Source organism: Melitaea cinxia, chromosome 22 (genome assembly GCF_905220565.1).
Source record: "Melitaea cinxia chromosome 22, ilMelCinx1.1, whole genome shotgun sequence".
NCBI lineage: Eukaryota > Metazoa > Arthropoda > Insecta > Lepidoptera > Nymphalidae > Melitaea > Melitaea cinxia.
Genome location: NC_059415.1, coordinates 8,119,300 through 8,143,100, shown reverse-complemented (window position 1 = coordinate 8,143,100; position 23,801 = coordinate 8,119,300). Strand labels below are relative to the sequence as shown.

Here is a 23,801-nt window from a genome sequence, read left to right as displayed (position 1 = left end):
GCATACATTTTAAATTTCAAGCCTCTTACTTCAAAAACATAAGACTTTCATACAAAGTTCCAACTTCCGTTTTATCCCCTTAGGGGTCGAGTTTCGTATAATCAGTTCTTAGCAGATGTCTACGTCCAATAAGGAACCTACCTGACAAATTCCAACTTTATGGCTGTTATAGTTTCGGAGGTTTCGTGATGAATGAGTCAACCTACCATCCCCCATTTTAACCCCAAAAGAGAGTTTATTTCTAAAGGTACATTATTTGGACACTTTTTCCCTATCTATAGAGCATACATTTTAAATTTCAAGTCTCTTACTTCAAAAACATGGGACTTTCATACAAACTTCCAACCCCCGTTTTACCCCTTTAAAGATCGAGTTTCGTAAAATTCGTTCTTAACAGATGTTTACGCCTTATAAGGAACCTACCTGCCAAATTTCAAGTTTGTGTCTGTTATAGTTTCGGAGATTTCGTGATGAGTGAGTCAACCTACCACCCCCTGTTTTAACCCCAAAAGGGAGTTGTTTTCTAAAGATACATTGGACACCTTTTCCCTATCTATAGAGAATAAATTTTAAATTTCAAGTCTCTTACTTTAAAAACATAGGACTTTCATACAAAGTTCCAAACCCCGTTTTATCCACTTAGGGGTCGAGTTTCGTAAAATCAGTTCTTAGCGGATGTCTACGCCCTATAAGGAACCTACCTGCCAAATTCCAACTTTATGGCTGTTATAGTTTCGGAGGTTTCGTGATGAGTGAGTCAACCTACCATCCCCCGTTTCAACTCCAAAAGAGAGTTGATTTCTAAAGATACATTATTTGAACACCTTTTCACCATCTAAAGAGCATACATTTTAAATTTCAAGTCTCTTACTTCAAAAACATAGGACTTTCATACAAATTTCCAACCCTCGTTTTACCCCCTTAGCGGTCGAATTACGTAAAATCCATTCTTAGCGAATGTTTACGCCCTATAAGGAGCCTATCTGCCAAATTTCAAGTTTGTAGGTGTTTTAATTTCGGAGATTTCGTGATGAGTGAGTAAACCTACCATCTCCCGTTTTAACCCCAAAAAGGAGTTGATTTCTAAAGATACATTATTTGAACACCTTCTCATCATCTATAAGGCATACATTTTAAATTTCAAGTCTCTTACTTCAAAAACATGGGACTTTCACACAAAGTTCCAACCCCCGTTTTACCCCCTTAAGGGTCGAATTTCATAAAATCCGTTTTTAACGAATGTCTACGCTCTATAAGGAGCCTTCCTGCCAAATTTCAAGTTTATAGGTATTATAGTTTCGGATATTTTGTGATGAGTGAGTCAACCTACCATCCCCCGTTTTAACCCCAAAAGGGAATTGATTTCTAAAGATACATTATTTTGACATCTTTTCATCATCTATAGAGCATACATTTTAAATTTCAAGTCTTTTACTTCAAAAACATAGGACTTTCATACAAACTTCCAACCCCCGTTTTACCCCCTTAGGGGTTGAGTTTCGTAAAATCCGTTCTTAGCGGATGTCTACGTCCTATAAGGAGTCTACCTGCCAAATTTCAAGTTTGTAGGTGTTATAGTTTCGGAGATTTCGTGATGAGTGAGTGACCTTTCGCTTTTATATATATAGAGATAAACGCAAAATATTCCTTTTTTACTTGTCCCTTTAACATTAATTCCATATCACGTTTCATTATAATTTTAATAAAGAATGCCATAAGATATAGTCGAGAACGCGCCGCGTTGGCGCAACGGTCACAGCCATGGATTGTACCTGTTTCGCTGGCGGTTGCGGGTTCGATCCCCGCACACGACAAACATTTGTATTGGCCATACAGGTGTTTGCCGTGGTCTGGATGTTTGTGCAGCCCTTGTGGGTCTCCCCACCGTGCCTCGGAGAGCACGTTAAGCCGTCGGTCGCGGTTGTTATCATGTGCACCTTCTTCTTATTCGCCAACCCGCATTGGAACAGCGTGGTGGATTAAGCTCTGATTCTTCTCCTACATGGGGAAAGAGGCCTATGCCCAGTAGTGGGATATTACAGGCTGAAGTGATAGTCGATAACAGGATTTAGTTATATTTTAAATGCAGTAAAAAGTATTTAAAATAATAATAAAACTCAAAAAAAATTTTTTTTTCAAAAATCAATAGTTTTGAACGGCTATACGCATTTTCTTCGGTTTTCGCAAATCGTGCATGTATAACTCCGTCACCGCAGTAATAAAATTAGATACGAATTGTGATGAGGTGGTCGCTAATGTCTTCAGAGGACTCTGATTTGACGTGTTCAAGTAGAAATAATCTTTTATGATGTTTTAAACAAGTCGTAATGACTGAGTAGAGGAACAGCCCACTGCTAACAACACCTGATGAAGAATACACATTTCAAGTTATAATGCACAACATTTATTATTAAAAATGGGTACAAAATAAAAAAGTGTGTGTACGCCTTTGTCCCCGTAGATGTTTATAACCCCTCGTCTTAATAGTTTTGTTGACTGTACTAGTCAATACAGATGATTTAATACTTTGACGAAGATATAGTATATGTACGATTTTATTTTTGTGTTACCCACACATTAGGAATCCTAAACATTTTTGAATATCATGTCAAAGTAGTTAAGGATCTCTGTAAAGAACTCACTATAGACGGCGCCACGGTACGCTTAAACTGAAAATAAAAATCATCATATCAAAAATTTCGATCTAACAGGTACATCGTTCCATAGCTTAATTGGCTAGAGCGCCGACACGGTCAGTCGGAGACGCGGGTTCGAACCCCGCTGGAGCCGTCAATTTTTGATATGATATTCAAAAATATAGTATATGTTATATTTAAATGTACGTATAACAGATTTTTTATTTACAGAAAATCAAGAAAGCAATGACAAAATAATCAAGACGTCGTCACTTTATTCCAAACAAGAAACAATCATTAGTGGACTTCTAAAAGGAGTCAGGTAAATTACATAATTTTTATTTCTTAATACGTTGAGAATGTTAATTTTATCGTTAAAGTACGAGAATATAAAAAAAACTTACGTGAAATTTATATAATATTTAAAATTTTATATCTTAATTTTTGAGTTGACAAAGTAAGTTTGGTCTAGAAGATAGTTAAAAGCATTTATTACGTCAAATCTCAGTAGCACTTCTGCCTCGCTTGCTTTCAAAGAGGCATGAATGAATTGCTTATAAAGCACGTCCCGTTGTCAGTCATAAAAGTACTTTCAAATAGCAAAAGGTTAATTATTATCGAAGAACAAAGCTGTATTGACGAAAAAATTTCAATGAAAATATATAAAAGACGTTAAAAATTTACATTTTTAATAACTTTAAGACATGGTAACAAAATCAATATAAAATTAAACTAATGGTACTGTTTAACTGCTGTGACGTTTAACTACGTAGATATGGAGTCCTACGCATGAGTACGCATTTGTACTTTTTCACACATTTCAAAAAGGAAGGGGTTCTTAATTGGATTGTATTTTTTTATGTATGTTACCTCAGAACTTTTGAATGAGTGGACCGATTTCGATGATTCTATGTTTTATTTGAAAGGTAGTGCTTGTCATGAATTTTTTTTTTATTTGATCGAAACTTGATGACTACTTATCGAGTGATATTTGATAATGCGTATTTACTTGACTATATTTTCGTCTATCCACATATTATTACTTGTCGATGTAATTGAAGTCGGTATTTTTTAAATTAAATTAACCAACATATTCATTGATCTATTGACAGTACCAAGTTACTACAGACATTATTTTCAGTCACAAAATAAGTTTATCAAAAACTTTTCCGTTATTATAAAAAACGTTACCGTGAACATTTATTTTTAATTCGAAAAAGTGGGTGCATATTTAGCACCTATATTTTTTAAATTTCATCTTAACAACAACAAGAATCGTTTGTTCAATCGAATGGAATATGAATGACAATATTATGAATATCTATGTACTGAATATTATATGTAAGGAGTAAAATTATGTATTTTCTAAGTGTAAACCTAGGACTAAATGTAGTTAGTGTAATGTGTTCGTAGAGTATTATCAAATTGTTTGTTAGCAGACTTATATAATTCTCCTGATATTTTATTCATTAGATTGAAAATATAAATTGAGATTATAACAGAGAAAACGACTTTTTCTGTATCTACGACTTTCTATTTTCTTTTTGGTCTTCTTGTAGAGTCGTCGCATTGGCGTAACGGACTCAGCACTGTTTTGTGCCTGTTGCGCTGGCGGTTGCGGGTTCGATCCAGGCACTTGACTGTATTTGCCACACAGACCGGTTGTCGGTCCCGGTTATTATCATGTACGCCTGATAGCCATCGTTACTCATAATAGGGAATATGTCCGCCAACCTGCATTGAAGCAGCGTGGTGGATTAAGCTCTGATCCTTCTCGTCGATGGAAAAAAGGCCTATGCCCAGCTGTGGGATAGGAGCGTAAGCGTAGAGATTGCTAATAGCAGTAAGACCTTTGTACACTAAAATTGTGACTGCAATATTATTATGTATATCTGCATATATGATTTTATTAATTGTTTTTAACAGGTATTCGGTATCAATAGCGGCCTTCAACAGCGCGGGCAACGGTCCCTTCTCGACACCGCTCTTCCAGGACACGAGGGAGGGAGGTAACGTTAATATTATCCATTATTATTGACAAACTAGCTGACCCCGCAAACGTTGTATTGCCATATATCTTATTAACCCCCTCAATAATCCCCCCCTACCACTTAGGATTATGAAAAATAGATGTTGTTCTATTCTCAGACCTACCCGATATGCACACAAAACTTCATGAGAATCGGTCAAGCCGTTTCGGAGGAGTTTAACTACAAACACGGCGATACGAGAATTTTATATATTAGATAATCCTGTTTAATAATGCTTTGTCGCCTAACGTTATGTTTACGTTTTTTTTTTTTTTTTTTTTTTGAAGTAAAATTTCTTTATGCACCCTTGACTTGGTGAGTAAGCTGGTGAATGCGTGATGAGAGCGTTACGAAAAATGTGATCTGGTGAAGCGAACGGACTAAAAGAAAGATGCGAGCACACATTTTATTTCACTCTTTCTCTCATAGCCAGTTACGTTTCGTATATCTAGGACACAGTGCAGGCATATTGTGCAGAAGTCTTACTTCAGTCGTGGTCTAAAGCTTACTCGTTTTTTTTGTGTGTATAGTTATTAATTGAATTTCTTTGTAAGTTTTATAAAAACTAAATAGTTAAATTGTTCTAAATTTCTATGAGATATAAATGTTCGTTGGGCATTAATAACACGGGCAATATTAACAACAATAATTTACACATGTTAGGGAACAGTATTAAATATTCAAACCAAAGTCTCAATGTAGTTTAATGTGTCCGGAGAGTATTATCAATTCTATTTGTAAGAAGACTTCGTATTCTCTTGATATTTTATTCATTACATTGAAAATATAAATTGAGATTACAACAGAAGAGACGACTTTTTCTCTATCTAAGAATTTTTATTTTCTTTTTAACCGACTTCCAAAAAAGGAGGCTATTTTTTAATAATATTTTTATTTTTAAAAAAGGATGGTGCATGTCATGTGGTCCCATTTAAATTTAATTAAGACTTGAAAAGTACTTTTTGAGTTATTTCTAATAATGCATATTTACTTGAGTATTTTTTGTCGACCTAAATTGTATTTTACTGCACTAGTTATACCGATGATTTTCATGATTATTGTTTTAATCGAAAGCTGATGGTGGTCTTTTGGTCTCATTTAAATTTGATCGAGATCTGATAACTACTTTTTAGTAATCTTTGATAACGGGTTAAACTACTTGACTATTAATTACTGCAAATTTATGTAAAAAATTTTTTATGAAAAACTAATAAAAAAAATTAGGAACTATATATGTAATATCACATATTATATAGTTATTTAAAACATATTGAAACTTACTGTCATCGAATCCTTACACAACGCAAAAGTATCAAAAGCACTTAAGTGGCTGCCATTCGTTGTTAGAGAAACTTTTAAAAACCTAGGAATAAAGTGAATCTACAAAAGTAACGGAAATGTTCGGTTTATTTCCTTCAACCCTTTTTGGTTTGATAAAGGTTATGTCTTACAATATAGTAACAATTCACTTCATTATATACTACGAGTTAAAATGTTTTGAGTATTTTTCTTATTAATCGCCTTCAAAAAAAGTAGCCGGTTCTCAATTCAACTCATAAATTACTGGGAGTACAATGATGGTTTTTATATTCGTAAGCTACTTTTTTCTTTTTTTTTTTAATAAACAACTAGGTCGGCAAACAAGCGTACGGCTTACATGATGATAAGCGATTTTTTTTATTATTATTTATTTATTTATTATTTAGATTTAATAGATTTTATTGGTAGGCAACTGACGTCAGTGACGTACTCGACCTTATGGTTTGGTTGAAAACCGGTGTCAGGTACCATTTTTACTATGGCAATCTGACTAATGCCGAACCGAACCAATTTGGCGCATTCCTGGGGCACGCGATAGTTTGAAGTGTGTAAGAGTAGTATGTGTATGTTGCTTTGTATAGATATTTTAAACTATTGTTCTTGTCTCTGGTTTGTGATCAAATAAACGTTTTTTTCTTTCTTTCTTTACCGTAGTCTATAGACGTCTGCAACACCAGCAGCATCGCAAGCGCGTTGTCGATCGTATCCCTCCCCCCGGGAGCTCTGGTCACCTTATTCACACTGCTTGAGAGCAGTACTATTTAGCTGTGGTCTTCTGCAAGGTCGAGATACTTCCACAGTTAGGTTGCTCCAGATTATGAGGAGCATATTTCTTGCTGTAGGGCACAAGTTTTTATCAACAACATAGTAATTATAACACGCAGTCGTACTTTTTTTTTAATTTAAGATCTTTTCATTAAAATAACTATTTTATGGTTAATTAATTAATTACTTATAAATTAAAGATTATCACCAAAATATTTTTAAAACATATTATTGAATATATATTTATTTACGGGTGCTGCGTGGCTACGGCACTAAAGAATTTAGCCACCCCCTCTCTTCCCGTGGGTGTCGTAAGAGGCGACTAAGGGATAAAAAGGTTCCACAACCACCTTGGAACTTAAGAAGCCGACCGATGACGGGATAACCATCCAAATGCTGGCTTTGAAACACACAGGCCGAAGACGGGCAGCAGTGTCTTCGGTGCGACAAAGCCAGTACTGCGGTCACCAACCCGCCTGCCCAGCGTGGTGACTATGAGCAAAACACATGAGTTCACGTTATTTTTGGCGTAAACTTGTGGAGGCCTATGTCCAGCAGTGGACTGTTTAGGATGTAATGATGATTTATTTACATTTTTTATATTTCTATTTTTTTTTTTTGTTTAGTAGTAAACACTCTTTATATATCTCAAACTCACGGGCTAAATACTAAATAATTATAACCAGTATTTTAATACAAAATATTAATTTCCAAAGTGAAGTTTCTAAAATAATAGTAATAATGTATATACATTCTGGTTTATTTTTCAATAAACCAGTATTTCCTCTTTCTATAAATTTTTTTATTCTTTAAAATTAACGTCAAAAAATTGTTTTTTTTTTCTTTAGGATTTTAATACGATTCGCCAATCAAAAAATTGTAATGTCGCCTTCTATAAAATTTGTTTTTTATATATCGAACGTCAAAAACAATTTGCAAAATACAAAATAATAAAAATAAACAATTTCCCCTCCAGTAAATCGCTCGTAAATCTAAATTAGCTGCGCTTTAACAAACTTTATTTAACATAATCTCCGCTTCCTTCGTTATTGTTCTTAAAATTGCTTTTTCGCCTTTTTAATTCGAATTTCCCTTTTCACCTCGAGTGCAATTAATGTATAAAAGCAGTTGTAGTTTTAAAGTAATTATTTCTGTTTAATTTGTTACACTTTTTTCTGTCGCTGATTTCATTTATTATTATTATTATTTATTTATTTTATTAAGTACACAACTTAAAACATGTTGGGCTTAAAGCCATAAAGTCTTAGCTATCTGTCATTCTTAACATGTACAAAAACTAAAAAAAAAAACAGTCTTGAGGTACGAAACAGTGATTAAAAAATGATAGTAATCAAACAGTTACTACTGTTAATATATATAATGTATAACTAAAAATAAATAATTAAAAATCGGTTCTTATAGTCTATTCGTAGTAAGGAAATAGCCACGCCCTTGAACAAATTAACAATTATTAAAATTTACCTGTTGAATTGAGTAAGGCCCTTAGATACGTTCTATTTAATAACAATTTAATTGATCAAGGGCTGAGCGATGAGTTACTATTTTCTCATCGCGAATAAACTTTAAAAAAATAATAACAATTGTTTTTACCCGACTGCCAAGGAAGAGTTATTTTTTTCGTGCGTATCTTGTATGTATGATGTATGTAATATTCTTTACTACCTCATATTTCCAGAACCACGGAACGGATTTACATAATTGAGGTATCGTTAGGTTCGTCTTAGCTGCCCAAGTGCTCTTAGATAGGTGAAATTTAAAAAAAAAAACAAACATGGCGGCTGCGCGAAGCCATTGTAGTTAATGAAAAAAAAATTTTTCACTTCATCACAAATAATGTTTACAATCTGATTTAATACTTACATATTTCACGAATTCAAGTAATCGACAGAAGTGGAAATTTTTGAAAGAAATTATTTTTGCATGTAACGTAATATCTACCTTAATAGAGAAACTGTGATTTGGGACATACATTACAATATTGTTTACATCCATTCTTATCTCAAATTACTTTGTATTTTTATTTTTAAATAACTCTATACATACTTAAATATTATATCATAAATTTTCCCATATAAAAGTTTGGATGTAGCGTAACTAAAAACATTTTCAGTAAAAAAATAGGAGATATACGGTCTTAAGTTTTGTCGTTTAGAGGCGCAGTCATTAAAGAAAAATAAATTTTCTGCAACAGAGACTTAAACTTTAACAATTTACTTTTTATAAGTAGTTCTTATTCTGTTCTACGAGTATAACATTAATACTAAAACATTAATACTAAATTCTTAAAAAACCCCTACGCAATCATTATTCCATTTTATGCCGAAAATACCTTAGGTACGTCATTTTCGAAAGGAGCTGATAATCATCAAACTGCTGGTTTGATTTTACCATTCATAGCGTCTTAGCTAGCTTAACTCTTTCTACCGCAAGGAAACTCGATTTCACTTGTTCAAACCGCATCGAAATCTGTCCCCCCGCTTAAGAGCTACTATCCTACCGACATACATTGGCGTCAAACTTATAATACTCCATCTTTTGCGTCAGAGGTAAAAAATAGACTTTAATTATAGGTAGAGATCATTTCTACTTAGAGAAGAATTAGGTTTTGATTCACCTACTCGTATGTAGGTTTGGGATAACGATATAATAGTCTCAAATTTCACATCACATTGACTTTGGCTTATTTTTTGTTCTAAATCTCTCACGATCTTACTGCACGAAGTAATTTTATGCAAAATAAGTATTTCCGAATTCAGCTGTGTTAGCAGAGGATTAGAAGCTGCGCTTAACAAATTAAGATACGCGTGCTCTAAACTGGGTTCACTCGGCTCTAGTTAAAGAGTGAAGTCAACATTATTAAGTTTTTCCGTCCGAAATTATTTTAAAGAAGGCTACAAAAACAGTATAATTTTTTACTGAAATATTATCGTGTTTCAACGTTACCTAAGACTAGATCAAGATTGATCGTCTCTGCATTCTGAACATATTTAATAGGTAAAAAAATGTATACCTTAGTTCCTTCTAAATTACAAATCTATAATGTCGATGTGTTCGATAATTCGACAATGCAGAGTGGTCGGTAGATATTACTGACGACTGTACATATTACACAGTAATAGTTGCCACATCGTAACATAATATCTAGAACATCACTAGAAAGAACTAGGAAGTCTGTGGCAATGTTTTAAATAAAACAGGCATGAAAAAAATTTAATTCAGATAAAGGTGTTACAAGCGCAATGGTTTTAATTATCACAGAGAGTAAAGGCTCTAATCTCCGTATATAATAAAAAGTGATTAATGCGCCGTTTATTTTATAAACAACTGCTACATCGCGCGATTTCACCTGCTTTTATGGTTACGGTTTTGTGCTTATGCGTCATAGCGTGATGATTTATGGAATATAATTTCCGCCATAAACAGATTATATAATTTAAAAGTATTATTTTTAATTTGATATATGACGAGATTAGGGTATTTAAAGTAATTTTAACTTGCTCGAATGTAGTCATTTTTTTTTAAATATTGACTGATACTGAATTTATAACCTCAAAAATCATGTATAAGAAATTTTAAGAAAAACAAACCTGATGTTTCTTTAGAAAAAATTTCTGTATCTATTTGTTCCAAATTTTCCCGTACTGTTATAATTAAGAATGTTATACTTTGTTAGTTAAAAAAAATATCATTTTTTTCCATTATATGTTATTGTGCATACAAATTTCAATGCAATAAAAACAAATTTAAAGCATTATTATCATTAATAATGACAAAAACTTTAATTATAAATATTCCAACAAAAATATATTTTAATTAATTACAGTACAAGTAATTACAGAAAATCGTGCCAAGAATATCATCGGGTGGCGTTTCATTTAAAATTCTGTAGGGAAAATTAACCCTCTCGTCAGTTTCGCACTTTTGTTGGATAATTAGTTCTCAATATTAACAAAACCCAAATTGTAATTAGGTACGTGCACTTTATTGCGATTTAAGGAAAACACAATCAACGTAATAAAAATAAATGTACAATAATTTTGTGCAATTTGGAACAATATTTTTTTACTAAGCGACTGTGTTGCATATGATATTACATGTCAAACGTAACCTATGACGTAGAATGTAGTGGACATTATGATAAGCACTAGCTTTTGATTAAAAAAAAATTCATTAAATTCGGTACAGCCACTAGAAATTTATGAGTTATCAATATGAAAATACAATAAATTTAAAGCCTCCAACTTTTTTGAAGTTGATTAAAATGTACTTTATTTACATGAGATTACACGAATAAGGAAAATTATTGAGTATAAGGTAATGTGCGTCAATATCAGATATAGATATTTTTAATGATTCAGTCTCCAGCATTCGATAAAAACTTACTGCACATTTCTGTTCATTACCCTCTGTATAACCTGCATACTTGTTAAGTTTGATGTTATAGTTTTTATTTTAGATTATATTTCCGAATTTTTCCCTATATTACATGCTGTACGAGAGTATGTAACGTGAACTCACCTTAGTTTTTTTTGTAATTTTTTTCCCATTGGTGATTGTATAAAGATCAAATTTAATGAATTAAGAGTGATGTACCTGTAATTGGCATGCCTACTATCTTAATATTGTGGAGTATATATATATATATATATATATATATATATATTGTAATGTTTGTAATGCTGTCGGTGTGTCTATAAATAAATAAATGTGTAAAATAAGTGTTTTTAATTATATAGGTACATTTGGACTAGCATATTGATAAAGGATATAGATGTTTCGTTTATTTCTCTCACTGAGCTAAATCAGAAAATTGTCAAATGCTTTTAAAAAAAGAATTCTTTATGAAGTATGAATATTTTTTGAACACACAAGAGCTAAAAATATCAAAATACGCTTTAGTAAACAGTACTAAATGGTGTATTCGTTGAATCGTTGGATAATCCTAGAGATTAATGCGTTGGAAGGAACGCTTGGATTTATATTTGTATAGGCTAGACAACCGGCGCGGTTTCTCTTTTTTCATTTTTTTTTTTTTTTTTTTTTGTAATTTGCTAACATTTAGAGATATATTTTAAATTAATTTAGTAGCTTAAAGATTTTTAGTTAGGCCCATCCTCGATGACCAAGCGTTCATACGCAAAATGTGATAAATACTTAGATCGAAAGATCTTGAGACAATTTTGTATAAGTATCTTCAATTTTTTTATTATTAGACATGTGTACAAAATATAGCAAAACCAGGTTATTTTTAGCCCCAGAAGAAGGTCCGACGTCAGTGGAATGCGGTGGAGTAACGTCTACAGCTTTACGTATCAGTTGGCAACCGATACCGCCTTACAAACAAGCCGGCGCGTTGATTGGCTACTCTGTGCTGTACGCTGCTCAAGGTAACAATGTTATTTGATGTCATTAGAATACGAATATCCTATTAAAAGAAGTTTCATTTGATTTAGTTGTTGGTATATTTGATTCAATATAAAATAAAAATTTTATGCTTTTACTCTTCGATTCAAATAAAATTGTAATAAAACCAACTCTTATATTAAATATTAAATACAATATTTTTTTAGTTCCCAATCGCTTAATTTAAAATCAAGAATGATAAACACATACACGTAAATACACATATAAAATGTAACATCACATATATACACACGTATAAACAAGTCTCACACAAATCTTACTAAAATATTATAATTTTGTTTCGTTTGACAATGTAATCCACAAGAAACTCCCAAAATCGACTTCAAACAGCTGATCGCAATCCGTCAATCCTCGTTAAACATAATCAATCATTCCAGGTCGTCACTGGCAAAACGCGACGTCTCTTGTAACCGAAATCCGGCTCCAAGGACTAACAAAATACACTAACTACACAGTCAAAGTGGCTGGCTTCTCAAACTATGGTATCGGACCATATTCCTTTCCCATTGTTTGTTCAACGCTCCAAGACGGTAAGTTCGAAGCTATTGTTATTGACTCTATTGTTCTTGCATAGTTGATTTTATTGTTTGTTAATTTGTGTTTATTCTAGAGTTCTATTATGTTGTTGGATTTAATTGTTTTGATATAATTAGTTTGTGGTTCTATTGAATTTGGTTGATGTATATTTTACTGAATATATAAATGTATATAGGTTAAGTTTATAAGTAAATATAGAAATTATTTTCTTAAGCACTTAGCCCGTAACTATGTTTTCATACTCTTGTTGTTAGATTAGTGTGACTATTTAATCAGTACAAACCTTATTTTTTTTTGTTTTAACTGAAAATTACAGTCTTACAACATACCTACCTAGTGTCATTGAAATAATGTTATGTGGTCACTAAAATTTCTTTGTCTATGAATAGAAGTTTGATACCCAGGGAGAATGCTCGCTTAAATTCGCTTTCTAAAAATTACAGATACTAAACGCATCTACTATATACGAAACTTATAAAATAAATCATAACATTACTTTTCAAGTATCAAACTGAGTTAGTGTTAGGTACAACCGTAATTTTACAATATTCATGTCTAAAATATTTTATTTCTAAATGCTTAATAGTTTTAATATGTATTTTATTTATATTAATAATATTTTCTTTTAATAGTACCGGATGCACCAGCTGAGATAAAATTACTGACGCAGTCGGCCACGTCTCTTCTTGTTAGCTGGAAGAGACCGAAGCAACCGAATGGAAGGTTACTGCACTACACTGTCTACTGTAAACCAACTGCGAGGTGAGTCATTAAAATGTCCTTAAAGGTATTTCGCTTGAGCCTGCAACATCCCACTGCTGAGCGTGGGACTCTTTCCCCATGTAGGATCGGAACTTAATCTAACACGCTGCTCCACTGCCGGTTGATGGATCGTAAAAGTATTAACTATGAAATATCAGCTGTTTTAATAATTAGAATGTATTAAAATTTGTTCGCAATTGGTCTTCTAGTTTTTTTGTTTTTGTTTTTGTTTTCTTAATTTTTAGCTAAACCGAGATACTAAAGAGATTTGATTAGTAAAATGTAAAATATTCAACTGTACAATATTTGTTTAATTTTATATTTTAATACAATTGAAAGATTTTATCGTAGCTAAAGCTCCATATTTATCTAGTTAGTCTGCTTGTATAGAAACGTATTAAAAATTTACCACAATTGTGATTTAGTAGGAATCATTATAAATTAGTATTGATTTTAATATACACACTAGAGCCTATTGCAGTCCACTGCTGGACATAGGCCTCCACAAGTTCGCGCCAAAAATGTCACCACGCTGGGCAGGCGGGTTGGTGACCGCAGGGCCGGCTTTGTCAAAGACGCTGCTGCCCGTCTTCTTCCTGTGTATTTCAAAACCAGCATTTTACAAATTCAAATTAAATTTGTTTATAATAAATATATTATTAATAATTTATAATAAATTAATAATTATAAATAAAATTAAACTAAACTGCTGAGGAAAATCGGCAACAAACTCCGTAGTCTAGCCATATCTTTTTTCCGAATCTTCACATCTTTTTTCCGATAGACAAAGCACGTCTGATACTTCAGTGATAATTAAAGTCTGTATTCAAGTATAAGTACTTAATGATTAAAATGAGAAGGGTTTCATTTATGTAAATTTTATTTAAGTGCGTCTAATTTCGTCGGCCAAGTTTCTTCATTAACGTTTTATTTAAAATTTTCGGTACATTTACATTCAAGGAAAGATGGTTCCAGAATGTATAATTTGTTTTAAATAAGCTTCATTATTTAAATTATTATTAAAATCCACTTTACACTGTATCAAGATTATTTTGGACATTAATACTAAACTTAGGGGGCGGGCAACCTCCATCTTATGCTGCACTGCGATTTATCGGCCAATGTTTTTACCCACTAATGGATTGGACTATATTGGCGTTTTCTCCTAGCGAGGTAGGGAAATCACCATCATCTATGAAACATCTAGACCTACAAAAACTATTTATATACTCTCAAACACAAAAATTTGCTCCATTTATTTTGTACGAGCATAAGTATTTGCTCCCAGTTGGCGTTAAATTCGCGGTGGCGGTGTCACTTTTAAAACAATACACCAGAATTTTTAGATTAACATGGTTACTTCTATTACTAAAACTATTCCAAAACGGGATATTTAGAAAGGAGGTAGTCCGGAATGGCCATTGCTAAAGCCGTCAAAATCTACCCGTAAATTTCAGTGTCGTGAACAAGACATTCGCAGTTAATGTCGAAACTTCGAGCTCCGCAAAATGAAAATAAAAAAGATGGTAAATATCCCGTTTTCGAATAGTTTTAGTAATACACCAGAACTATTGTCATAAATATAACTTTTGTCACTAGGTCGGCAAACAAGCGTACGGCTCACCTGATGGTAAGCGATTACCGTAGCTTATAGACGCCTGCAACACCAGAAGCATCGCAAGCGCGTTGCCGACCCAATCCCCAATACCCCCAGGAGCTCTGGTCACCTAACTCACCAACAGGAACACAATACTGCTTGAAAACAGTATTATTTAGCTGTGATCTTCTGTAAGGTCGAGATACTACCCTAGTCGGGCTGCTCCATATTTTGAGCAGGAAATTCCTGCTGTGCCCTACCTCAGTAAAAACTGAATAGAGATTGAAATTTTTTGGTATTTGAAATAATTGTCTGAATACAATTACATACGCCAATCGCGAATCTAACCGCGACCGCCAGCGTTAAAGTTTTAGTTATGCTGCTTGACTAGAACTCAATATACTAAGTACATTTCATAAAGTTACATCGCGATGGTTAATATTCCGCTTCATAAAACGTCGGTATGGGAATCACATTCCTTCCGCACGTGCGAACACGCGTCCGATTTTATTTCAGCCCCGAGTTTAAGATGTTTTCTTTGCCTTTCTTTTCTTTTAGCGTCAACCTTTTTATTTGTATAATGGATATATTGTCAATTTACAGCCAAATTACATTCTATCCAGGCTTCTGTAATTAATTAATAATCACGCAAGTGTTTACAAAAGGTGGACTCAATGTTGATTGTAAATATTCACCATTGTTGTTCTTAGTTCTCAATAGCTCTTATAAGACTATACAGTTTAATATTATACTTATATTTGTATCTAAATTTTCATTTATAACATTGTTTTAATTAATTAAATTAATAAGATGAAAACTTATACTGGCTATGAAATGACAAAAAGTGCAAGTCACCTTTCGCTTCAGCCAGTAATATCCCACTGCTAGGCAGAGGCTTCTTTCCCCATGTAGATATATAGATATAGATATATTCCCAATTATGAGTAACAATCGCTATCTGGTGTACTCTCCGAGACACTTTCAGCAATTATGTTATTAATATATCGTCAAAAAATTTGCTATATTTTAGGCATGATAACGATTAAGTTATATTTGTGTTGAAGATGCTTATAATAGGTATATAATAAACATCACTATTATTCTAAAATCTGTCTGAATTCTGTGACAAAAATAATTAAATAATTGACTTGTTTCTCAAAAGCTACATAATATTTGTTCTTTCCTTAGTAACGATGGCCCTCAAATACACCGCGTAGATGTGGAAGCAGATATTGAACCGTACGAACAAACGCAGAGTTTAGAGTTGAAAGGGCTTTACGAAGGGCGCCAGTACGACGTGTGGGTGACCGCAAGTACCGCTGTGGGCGAAGGGCCGGAAAGTCGGCGAGTTACTAACACTCCGTCGCAAAAAGGTTTTTATTTTTCAGTTAAAGTTAGCTTAATTTTTTATCTATAATTTTTTTATAACCAGCACTTCTTTATACAAGTACAGATTAGAAACAGCTATAGGTAATTCAGGTTTACTTTAAATGTTACTATTGGTTCTTACATTTAATATTCTAAAATTATTAAACTTTAGTAAGGATTGTATAATATTTGGGGTTGCGAGGAATCACGTCGGGGTCACCAGTTTGGGGAGCGGAGGAACAAGGTGTTGAGTTCCTCGTTCGCCATTCGAAAGGGAGGATCCTCCAGCCAGACGCGATGTTATGTCTGGTGGGCTACGCCCCAACGGTTGTTGTCGGGTTCTTGTATATATCCTCAATCACTCTGATAACTTTGATAGCGCGATGTAGGATACGTCAGTTTCTCTAGTTTCTGTATGTCGCGAGATAGATGTCGCTACAAATATTTTATGGTTAATTATCCTTATATAATCATATAGGATCACAGTGCATTGCAACGCTTATTGGAGAAATAATGAATAAGAGTTACGTAATAAGATTTTTATGAAATGAAACTTAATATTTTGATAGAGCCACTTTTAATGATTGATATTGCCAATGATTATATTCATGTATGGCCGTATCATGTTAGATTGCTTACAAGTCCCAGTAAACATTATGATGTCCAACTGCCGCTAGAATGTCATAATACTAGATCATACCTTACATAAGATTAAAGTCACAAGTGTCACGGAAACATAATTATTTCCCACTTTTTACGTCAATTTCTGACCTCACTGATGTCCATGTGATATAATAATGACGTAATAATGAGGACTACTTTATAAAGGTTGCCGCCATATTACATAATATTTACATAATTCATTAAATTGATATACTATTAATTTAACAAAATCTTAATATACATGACATAAATATAATGACAATAATGAAAGACAAAATTCACAGATTAGTTGCATATTTTACTATTTTTAACAAAATAGAAATCTGACAACGTATATAATTATACAATAAATTTGCTATGTCATTATCACATAAAAAATGACTTACGTCAAATTTAATAGAATAATAGACTAGGTATGTAAGTTGCAGATAAAACAATGACTTACATGTGATGTCACAACTTGATGCAAATATTACATATGAAGTACAAGCAACTTGATGTAAATATTACACAAGAAGTAATGATATCATACAGAAGTCTAGTTTTATATCAATATGAAGTTAATATGACTTCATGAGTAGATCATGAAAAGAGAATGCTATGTCAAATTGACGTAACATGAGGTTATACTTATATGACCTACATGTGACGTCAGTTATAGGTCATGTTTTCACGGGATTGGAGCATTGGTATATCGATCGTGTAAGAGTGTGCTGTGTGGCAGTGGTGGCGGGCGTGTGGTCGCTGGGCGGCGCGGTGACGGCGGCGGTGCGGCGCGCGCTGCTGCTGGCGTGCCGCAGCGTGGGCGCGCCGCCGCCGCGCACCGTGTGGTACCACAACCACAACATCATCACGCACCACCCGCGCTTCACGAGGAACCACGACGACAGCCTGCTCATCAACAGTGAGTATAACTGTTGCCGCCGCGCACCGTGTGGTACCACAACCACAACATCATCACGCACCACCCGCGCTTCACGAGGAACCACGACGACAGCCTGCTCATCAACAGTGAGTATAACTGTTGCCGCCGCGCACCGTGTGGTACCACAACCACAACATCATCACGCACCACCCGCGCTTCACGAGGAACCACGACGACAGCCTGCTCATCAACAGTGAGTATAACTGTTGCCGCCGCGCACCGTGTGGTACCACAACCACAACATCATCACGCACCACCCGCGCTTCACGAGGAACCACGACGACAGCCTGCTCATCAACAGTGAGTTCTTTTTTTGCAAAGAAGGTCATAAATCGACACCAGCAATTTATACTAAGCTAACTCATAAAAGTGAACTTTACAATAGAGGCTTATTAAAGGGAAAAACGTGATACATTTTATATTAACTAAGAAACTTATTTGAAATTTGTTATCTTTAATAGTTAATTTATTCATTGCAATTTCACAATTTTTATCATTACAAAAAAAAGCACATTTATTCAAGTTGCATTAAGAAAACCAACTTATCGAAAATTCGAGTTGGCGTAGTATAAATTGTTGGTATCGAAATATATTAGGGCCTAAAATTCAACAGCCCCAAATAAGATTAACTTCTGTGACGCGGGGTCCAGAAAAACACAATATACAAAGCACAACAAAATGTGGCAAATAAGCGTTCGGTCCGCCTTATGATAAGCGGATACAATTACCTAAAGACGCCTGCAACACCAGAAGCATTGCCAGTGCTCTGCCGACTCTATTTCCAAACCTCCCTTGAGCTCTGGCAACTTTGCTCATCACAGGAACACTGTTTGATAGCGTATTATTTAGACGTGATCTTCGGTCAGGTCGAGGTACGTCCCAAGTCGGGCTGGTACGAATTTGAAGCAAGATATTACCCGATGTGCCAAACTGTGGTTCATAAGTTTTATCGTAGGGTACAGCGGGAAACATGTTACTCGAAATTTGAAGCAGCCCGACCGGGGGAAGAACCTCAACCTTTAGCAACGCACTTGCAGTGCTTTTGATGTTGCAAACGTCCATAAACTACGGTATCCGCGTACCATCAGACATCAAGCTTTTCAGCTTTATAATATTAATATAGATAAGAATTTCAACGGAGAGAATAATTTAATATATTTTTTTATTTTTTTATTTTACTGAGGTAGGCTTGATCACAAAAGGTCACAAATCATCTGCAATTTAAATTTATTAGTACGAAGCAGTTAATGCTAGTTTAATCAGATTTAAAACGATTACCATAATGTATACCTAATATTAATTCACTGACTCAAAATAGACTTATTGATGAATATTATAATACGGGCTGACGGAAGTTTAAATTAATTTCAATCAATTTATTATCAAACAAATTGCGGATTTAAGTTTTCAAAGAATAATCCCTTTGTAAGCAACGCCAGCATTTAAGTTAACGACTTAACAATCATCTAAGACTCTCTAATTTTTACTTATAAGTTATTTGTTGATTGTTTTAGAATTTCGCCTTGTTCTTATCTTTTGTACGGAAGTGTACTGTTAAAGTTTGTGAATTTCCTTGTTAAGCTTAATATTACACATACTGACTGACATACGCACACATACATGTATGCATACCTACATACACGTGCTGTAACATAACGTTTGTCGTAAAGTTTCCTTAGACCTAAACACAATAAATAATCGCAAATAAACAGTAATGCTTACTACTTGTTCTCTTAAAAACTAAAAATATAATTTTTTAGAGATAAGTTAATCCTTATACTGCATATAATAAAAATGATAGCTACGAATATAATTTTAAGCCCGGCTTATGTTATAAAGCTTACGATGTTTGTTTAATACCGTCTTAATGGCTAAACGGATTTAGTTGAAACATAGCGAATACATAAGCGGTAGTTTGTGACCGTAATTAACATATATGGGTACTTAAATCTCATTCGTGGCAAGTAAGGAAGTAATGATGAAGAGCTAGCATAACATTTGCATATTAGATGCATAGAAATTCTCGCATAATAATTTTGTTAAGCGTGAATTTTTAGTTCAAATTGTAGGTACTTAAGTTTTGCAATTAATTAGAAGTATATTATTTTGTTGCGAGCTTGTGACTTAGCAACGATTGTTTTCAATAGTTTGATGTTAAATTCAATTGTGATATAGTGGTGTCATTATAATGTTTCGATAGTGTTAAAAGTGAGAACTCAAGAACGAAAACACTCGTTTGAATAATAATCGACATGAATAAAAATGAATTGATAAATATTTTGCGTAGCGCAAAATTCCAGTAATTAATTTTTTGTATAAATAATTTTTTCAGCAACTTTTTTATAAATAATCTAATAAGTACGTTGTAAATGGTTGATATGAAATGATATATTAGGTAACGTTTATTTAAACCACACGTGTTTGACAATTCGCAAGACCAGATAACAAATGTCGAGTCAGTTAATAACTCATAAAAATTTCTTATTTCTGAAATTACAGTTTTTATATTCTACATATCTATAATTTCGAATCGTGACCAAAAGTTCAATTGAAAACAAATCACTAACATACCCTCAAAGAAAAAATAACTAAGAATTATATGCGATACATGATTCTCATCCTCAATCTTATTTTATCGAATGAAATAAAGAAATGACATTGAATAAAAATCACTATAGATATTAATATTATACCCAACAGGTATAGATCAGTCGCTAAGCGGCAACTACACCTGTTTAGCGAAGAACTTGTACGGCTCCGACTCGGTCGTGTATACCGTCAAAGTACTACCGCTACCCGATCCGCCGATTTTGAGGGCGACGCCTTACAAAGATTCCATTGTTGTGAAATGGGATGAAATCAAGACGTCGAACGACTCCACGGGCTACGGAATAAGTGAGTTATAAAAGTATATTTATTTATTTCACCTTTTTCGTTTCATTTATTGCTTTTTCGACGATGGTGTAATTCAATTGAGAGATGTTTTGTTTGGTTTGCATTGATATAATACAGTTGATTTTTATATACATATAAAAATAATATGTTTGGCAGATGTCTGTACATTAAAAGTGTTAAGAAAAAAATAGTTATTATTTTATATCTATGAGACAGATAAAATTGACCAAAATTTTCCACAACCGCCAGCTCAACAGCCACAAACCACTGCTGTGACCGTTGCGTTCTAACCAATCATATATGGTGAAGATGATTGTTACTAGTGTTGCCCAAATGCAAGAACAAGACGAGACTTAGCCAGTCTTGGTCTTGGTCTTGCGCCAATACACCTGGTCTTGGTCTTGGTCTTGGTCTTGCGCTCCCAGTCTTGGTCTTGGTCTTGGTCTTGCAGCAAGAGTCTTGCAAGTCTTGCAATTACCTATTAGTCTATTACTATTTATTAAAGTTTACTTTAAATCTTAGAAAAACGTATTAGAATTGGAACATTGTGAGCTTGAATTAACATAGCCATAGTAAAGATCAAGCAGATTAATAAATAACTGAAGATTTGATAAGAAATTCGAAAAATCAACTGACCTATATGTCGTTTTCCATGGAAGTAGCTGTTTCTTAATAAACATTTATGATTTATAAGCTTACATTTGCTAAAACATGTAAAAAAACAAATTAATTACAATATCTTGACTGTATTTTAAAGAACAATACTTATCTGTCTAGAAAGAGATTGAACCCTCAACTTATAAGAAATTTAATAAAAGAGTTTTACGATTTATCATTTATTTGAATAAAAAATAAAATACAACACAAATCAACAACTTTATCATTAGGTTATGATACTTTATATCAATTTTTTTGACCAAGAATTAATACAAAGTAACCATCTGGCTGACTCATCACTTAACCTATTTCTATGTTTTCTAATTACTAATGATGCTTTAGAAAATAACCTCTCAGCAGGTACTGAAGTTGCAGGTATTGAGAGAAAATCACGGGCCATTTTCGATAAAATCGGATACTCTGTCTCATGCGTCCTCCACCAATCTAAAATGTCTTCCGAGCTGGCAGTTCTTGGTTTTCTCAGGTACTCCTCCAACTCGTCTATCACTAAGCCTTGAAGACAAGATCCAGATGACGTCGAGGGACATTCATAGAGTTTATCAAAGTCTATTACTTCTTCATCTTCATCACATACTTTATTTTCTTTTTCTGGTAATTCCAGAGATTTGTTCAGTGAGTGTAGACTTTTATATTCTTCATAAAGTTCATTGAACTTGCGCAGACTTTCTGTTTTAAGTTGCTTCCCCCACATTGTCAGGTGAAAAGTCTGAGCCTTATGCCTTGGGTCTAAAATTAAAGAAGTACAATAAATCCAGTTGCTCTTCTTGTAATGTTTAAGCATTTTGTCTCGAGCTGCTTGGAAAGCTAGAATGAGCCTTTCATCCACTTCAGATCGATTAGGTTTCTCATCTAACTGTTTTACCATGGATTCAATTTTATCTAGCAAGAGATTGAATGATACAATGACTAGCGGTAATGTAACATATTTGTCTCCACCAAGTTTTGTACTTAAAAGTTTAAAGTTTATTAGAAATTTATGTAATTTTTCGAGTACCTGCTATTCATTAGCTGTGATTTGAAAATCATTTAATTCGGTGACAGAACTGCACAATATGTCAATGCCCGCTCTCACTTTTAAACCAAATCCAATCATATCATGTGTGGAATTCCATCTCGTTGGACAGTCAAGAATGGCATTTAGATTTGATGGCACGCCAGCTGCTTCACAAGCAGACTGAAACTTCTTTACTATCTCACTTCTTTTTATTTTACTGGAAATACTGCGTAACTTTGTTACAGATGTACGCGAGTCAGCAATATTTGGTGCAGATTCTTCATCTTCCTCATCCTCAGTTTCGTCTGCATAGTCTTCGTACTGCTGATCTTGCGCGTTAGTGTCAGACTCACAGTGTAATGCTAAGGTCTTTAATAAATCTTGTACACCAAGGTTTAAAATGTGAGCAAAGCACCGGAAATGTTGATTGTCTGAATCAAAGTGTGGCGGCAGCTGTTTGCCCAGTTCATACATAAATTTGGTATTTGCAGTTGCGTTGTCGACCGTGATACCTTGTATTTTATCAATTATGCCATATTCCAATAAACATTCATGGAAAATCGTTGCAATATCTTCCCCAGTATGTCGACCGCGTGATGGTATAAAATCAAGAACTACAGATTGATACTTCCATTCGTTGTCTATATAATGAATAGTAACCCCGTAGTAACTCCTACCAGCAATTGACGTCCACCCATCAATGGTAAAAGACATTTTAGATGATAATTGTTGAAGTCGTTCCTTGAGATTCAATTGGAGCTCTTCAAATCGCTCTTTGACTTTCCTTCTAAGTGTAGACCTTTTAGGAAACACCATATTAGGGCAAATACATCGAAAATATACTTGTGTAGCTTCGTCATCGAAAAATGAGAAGGGAAGATATTTTTTCACCACCCAATCAACTGTAGCTGTCGTGATGTTGTCACTGCTGTTTTCCGACTGAAACAAAACAATAAATCTTGTGTTATTATTTAAAACATACTAGGTTTGAGCGTATAAGAGGAGGAGGTTTGTTGTTGTTAAATCGAGAAAATCGTTAAATTGATATTTGTTATATTAAGGTTGCACTGTACTGTAATTTACCAAAATAAAGTACTTAGTTGTTACTGGCCGATTAAATGAAAATATGGGTGTTTATAAAAAATATTTAAGACGATAATTACATACTTAATATGTCGCACCCCTA

At 33.7% G+C, this 23,801-nt stretch overlaps 1 protein-coding gene across 1 annotated transcript in view; it reads left to right on the top strand.

The window, feature by feature from the left end:
* LOC123664442 (Down syndrome cell adhesion molecule-like protein Dscam2) overlaps window positions 1-23,801 on the top strand; it is an 87,706-nt gene that overhangs the window by 23,026 nt on the left and 40,879 nt on the right. Inside the window, exons 14-21 of the mRNA XM_045598986.1 lie at window positions 2,868-2,958; window positions 4,563-4,645; window positions 12,025-12,159; window positions 12,574-12,726; window positions 13,366-13,495; window positions 16,281-16,465; window positions 17,848-18,027; window positions 20,749-20,943. Of these exons, the coding sequence (XP_045454942.1) occupies window positions 2,868-2,958; window positions 4,563-4,645; window positions 12,025-12,159; window positions 12,574-12,726; window positions 13,366-13,495; window positions 16,281-16,465; window positions 17,848-18,027; window positions 20,749-20,943 (1,152 nt within the window). The remainder of the gene's footprint in view (window positions 1-2,867; window positions 2,959-4,562; window positions 4,646-12,024; window positions 12,160-12,573; window positions 12,727-13,365; window positions 13,496-16,280; window positions 16,466-17,847; window positions 18,028-20,748; window positions 20,944-23,801) is intronic.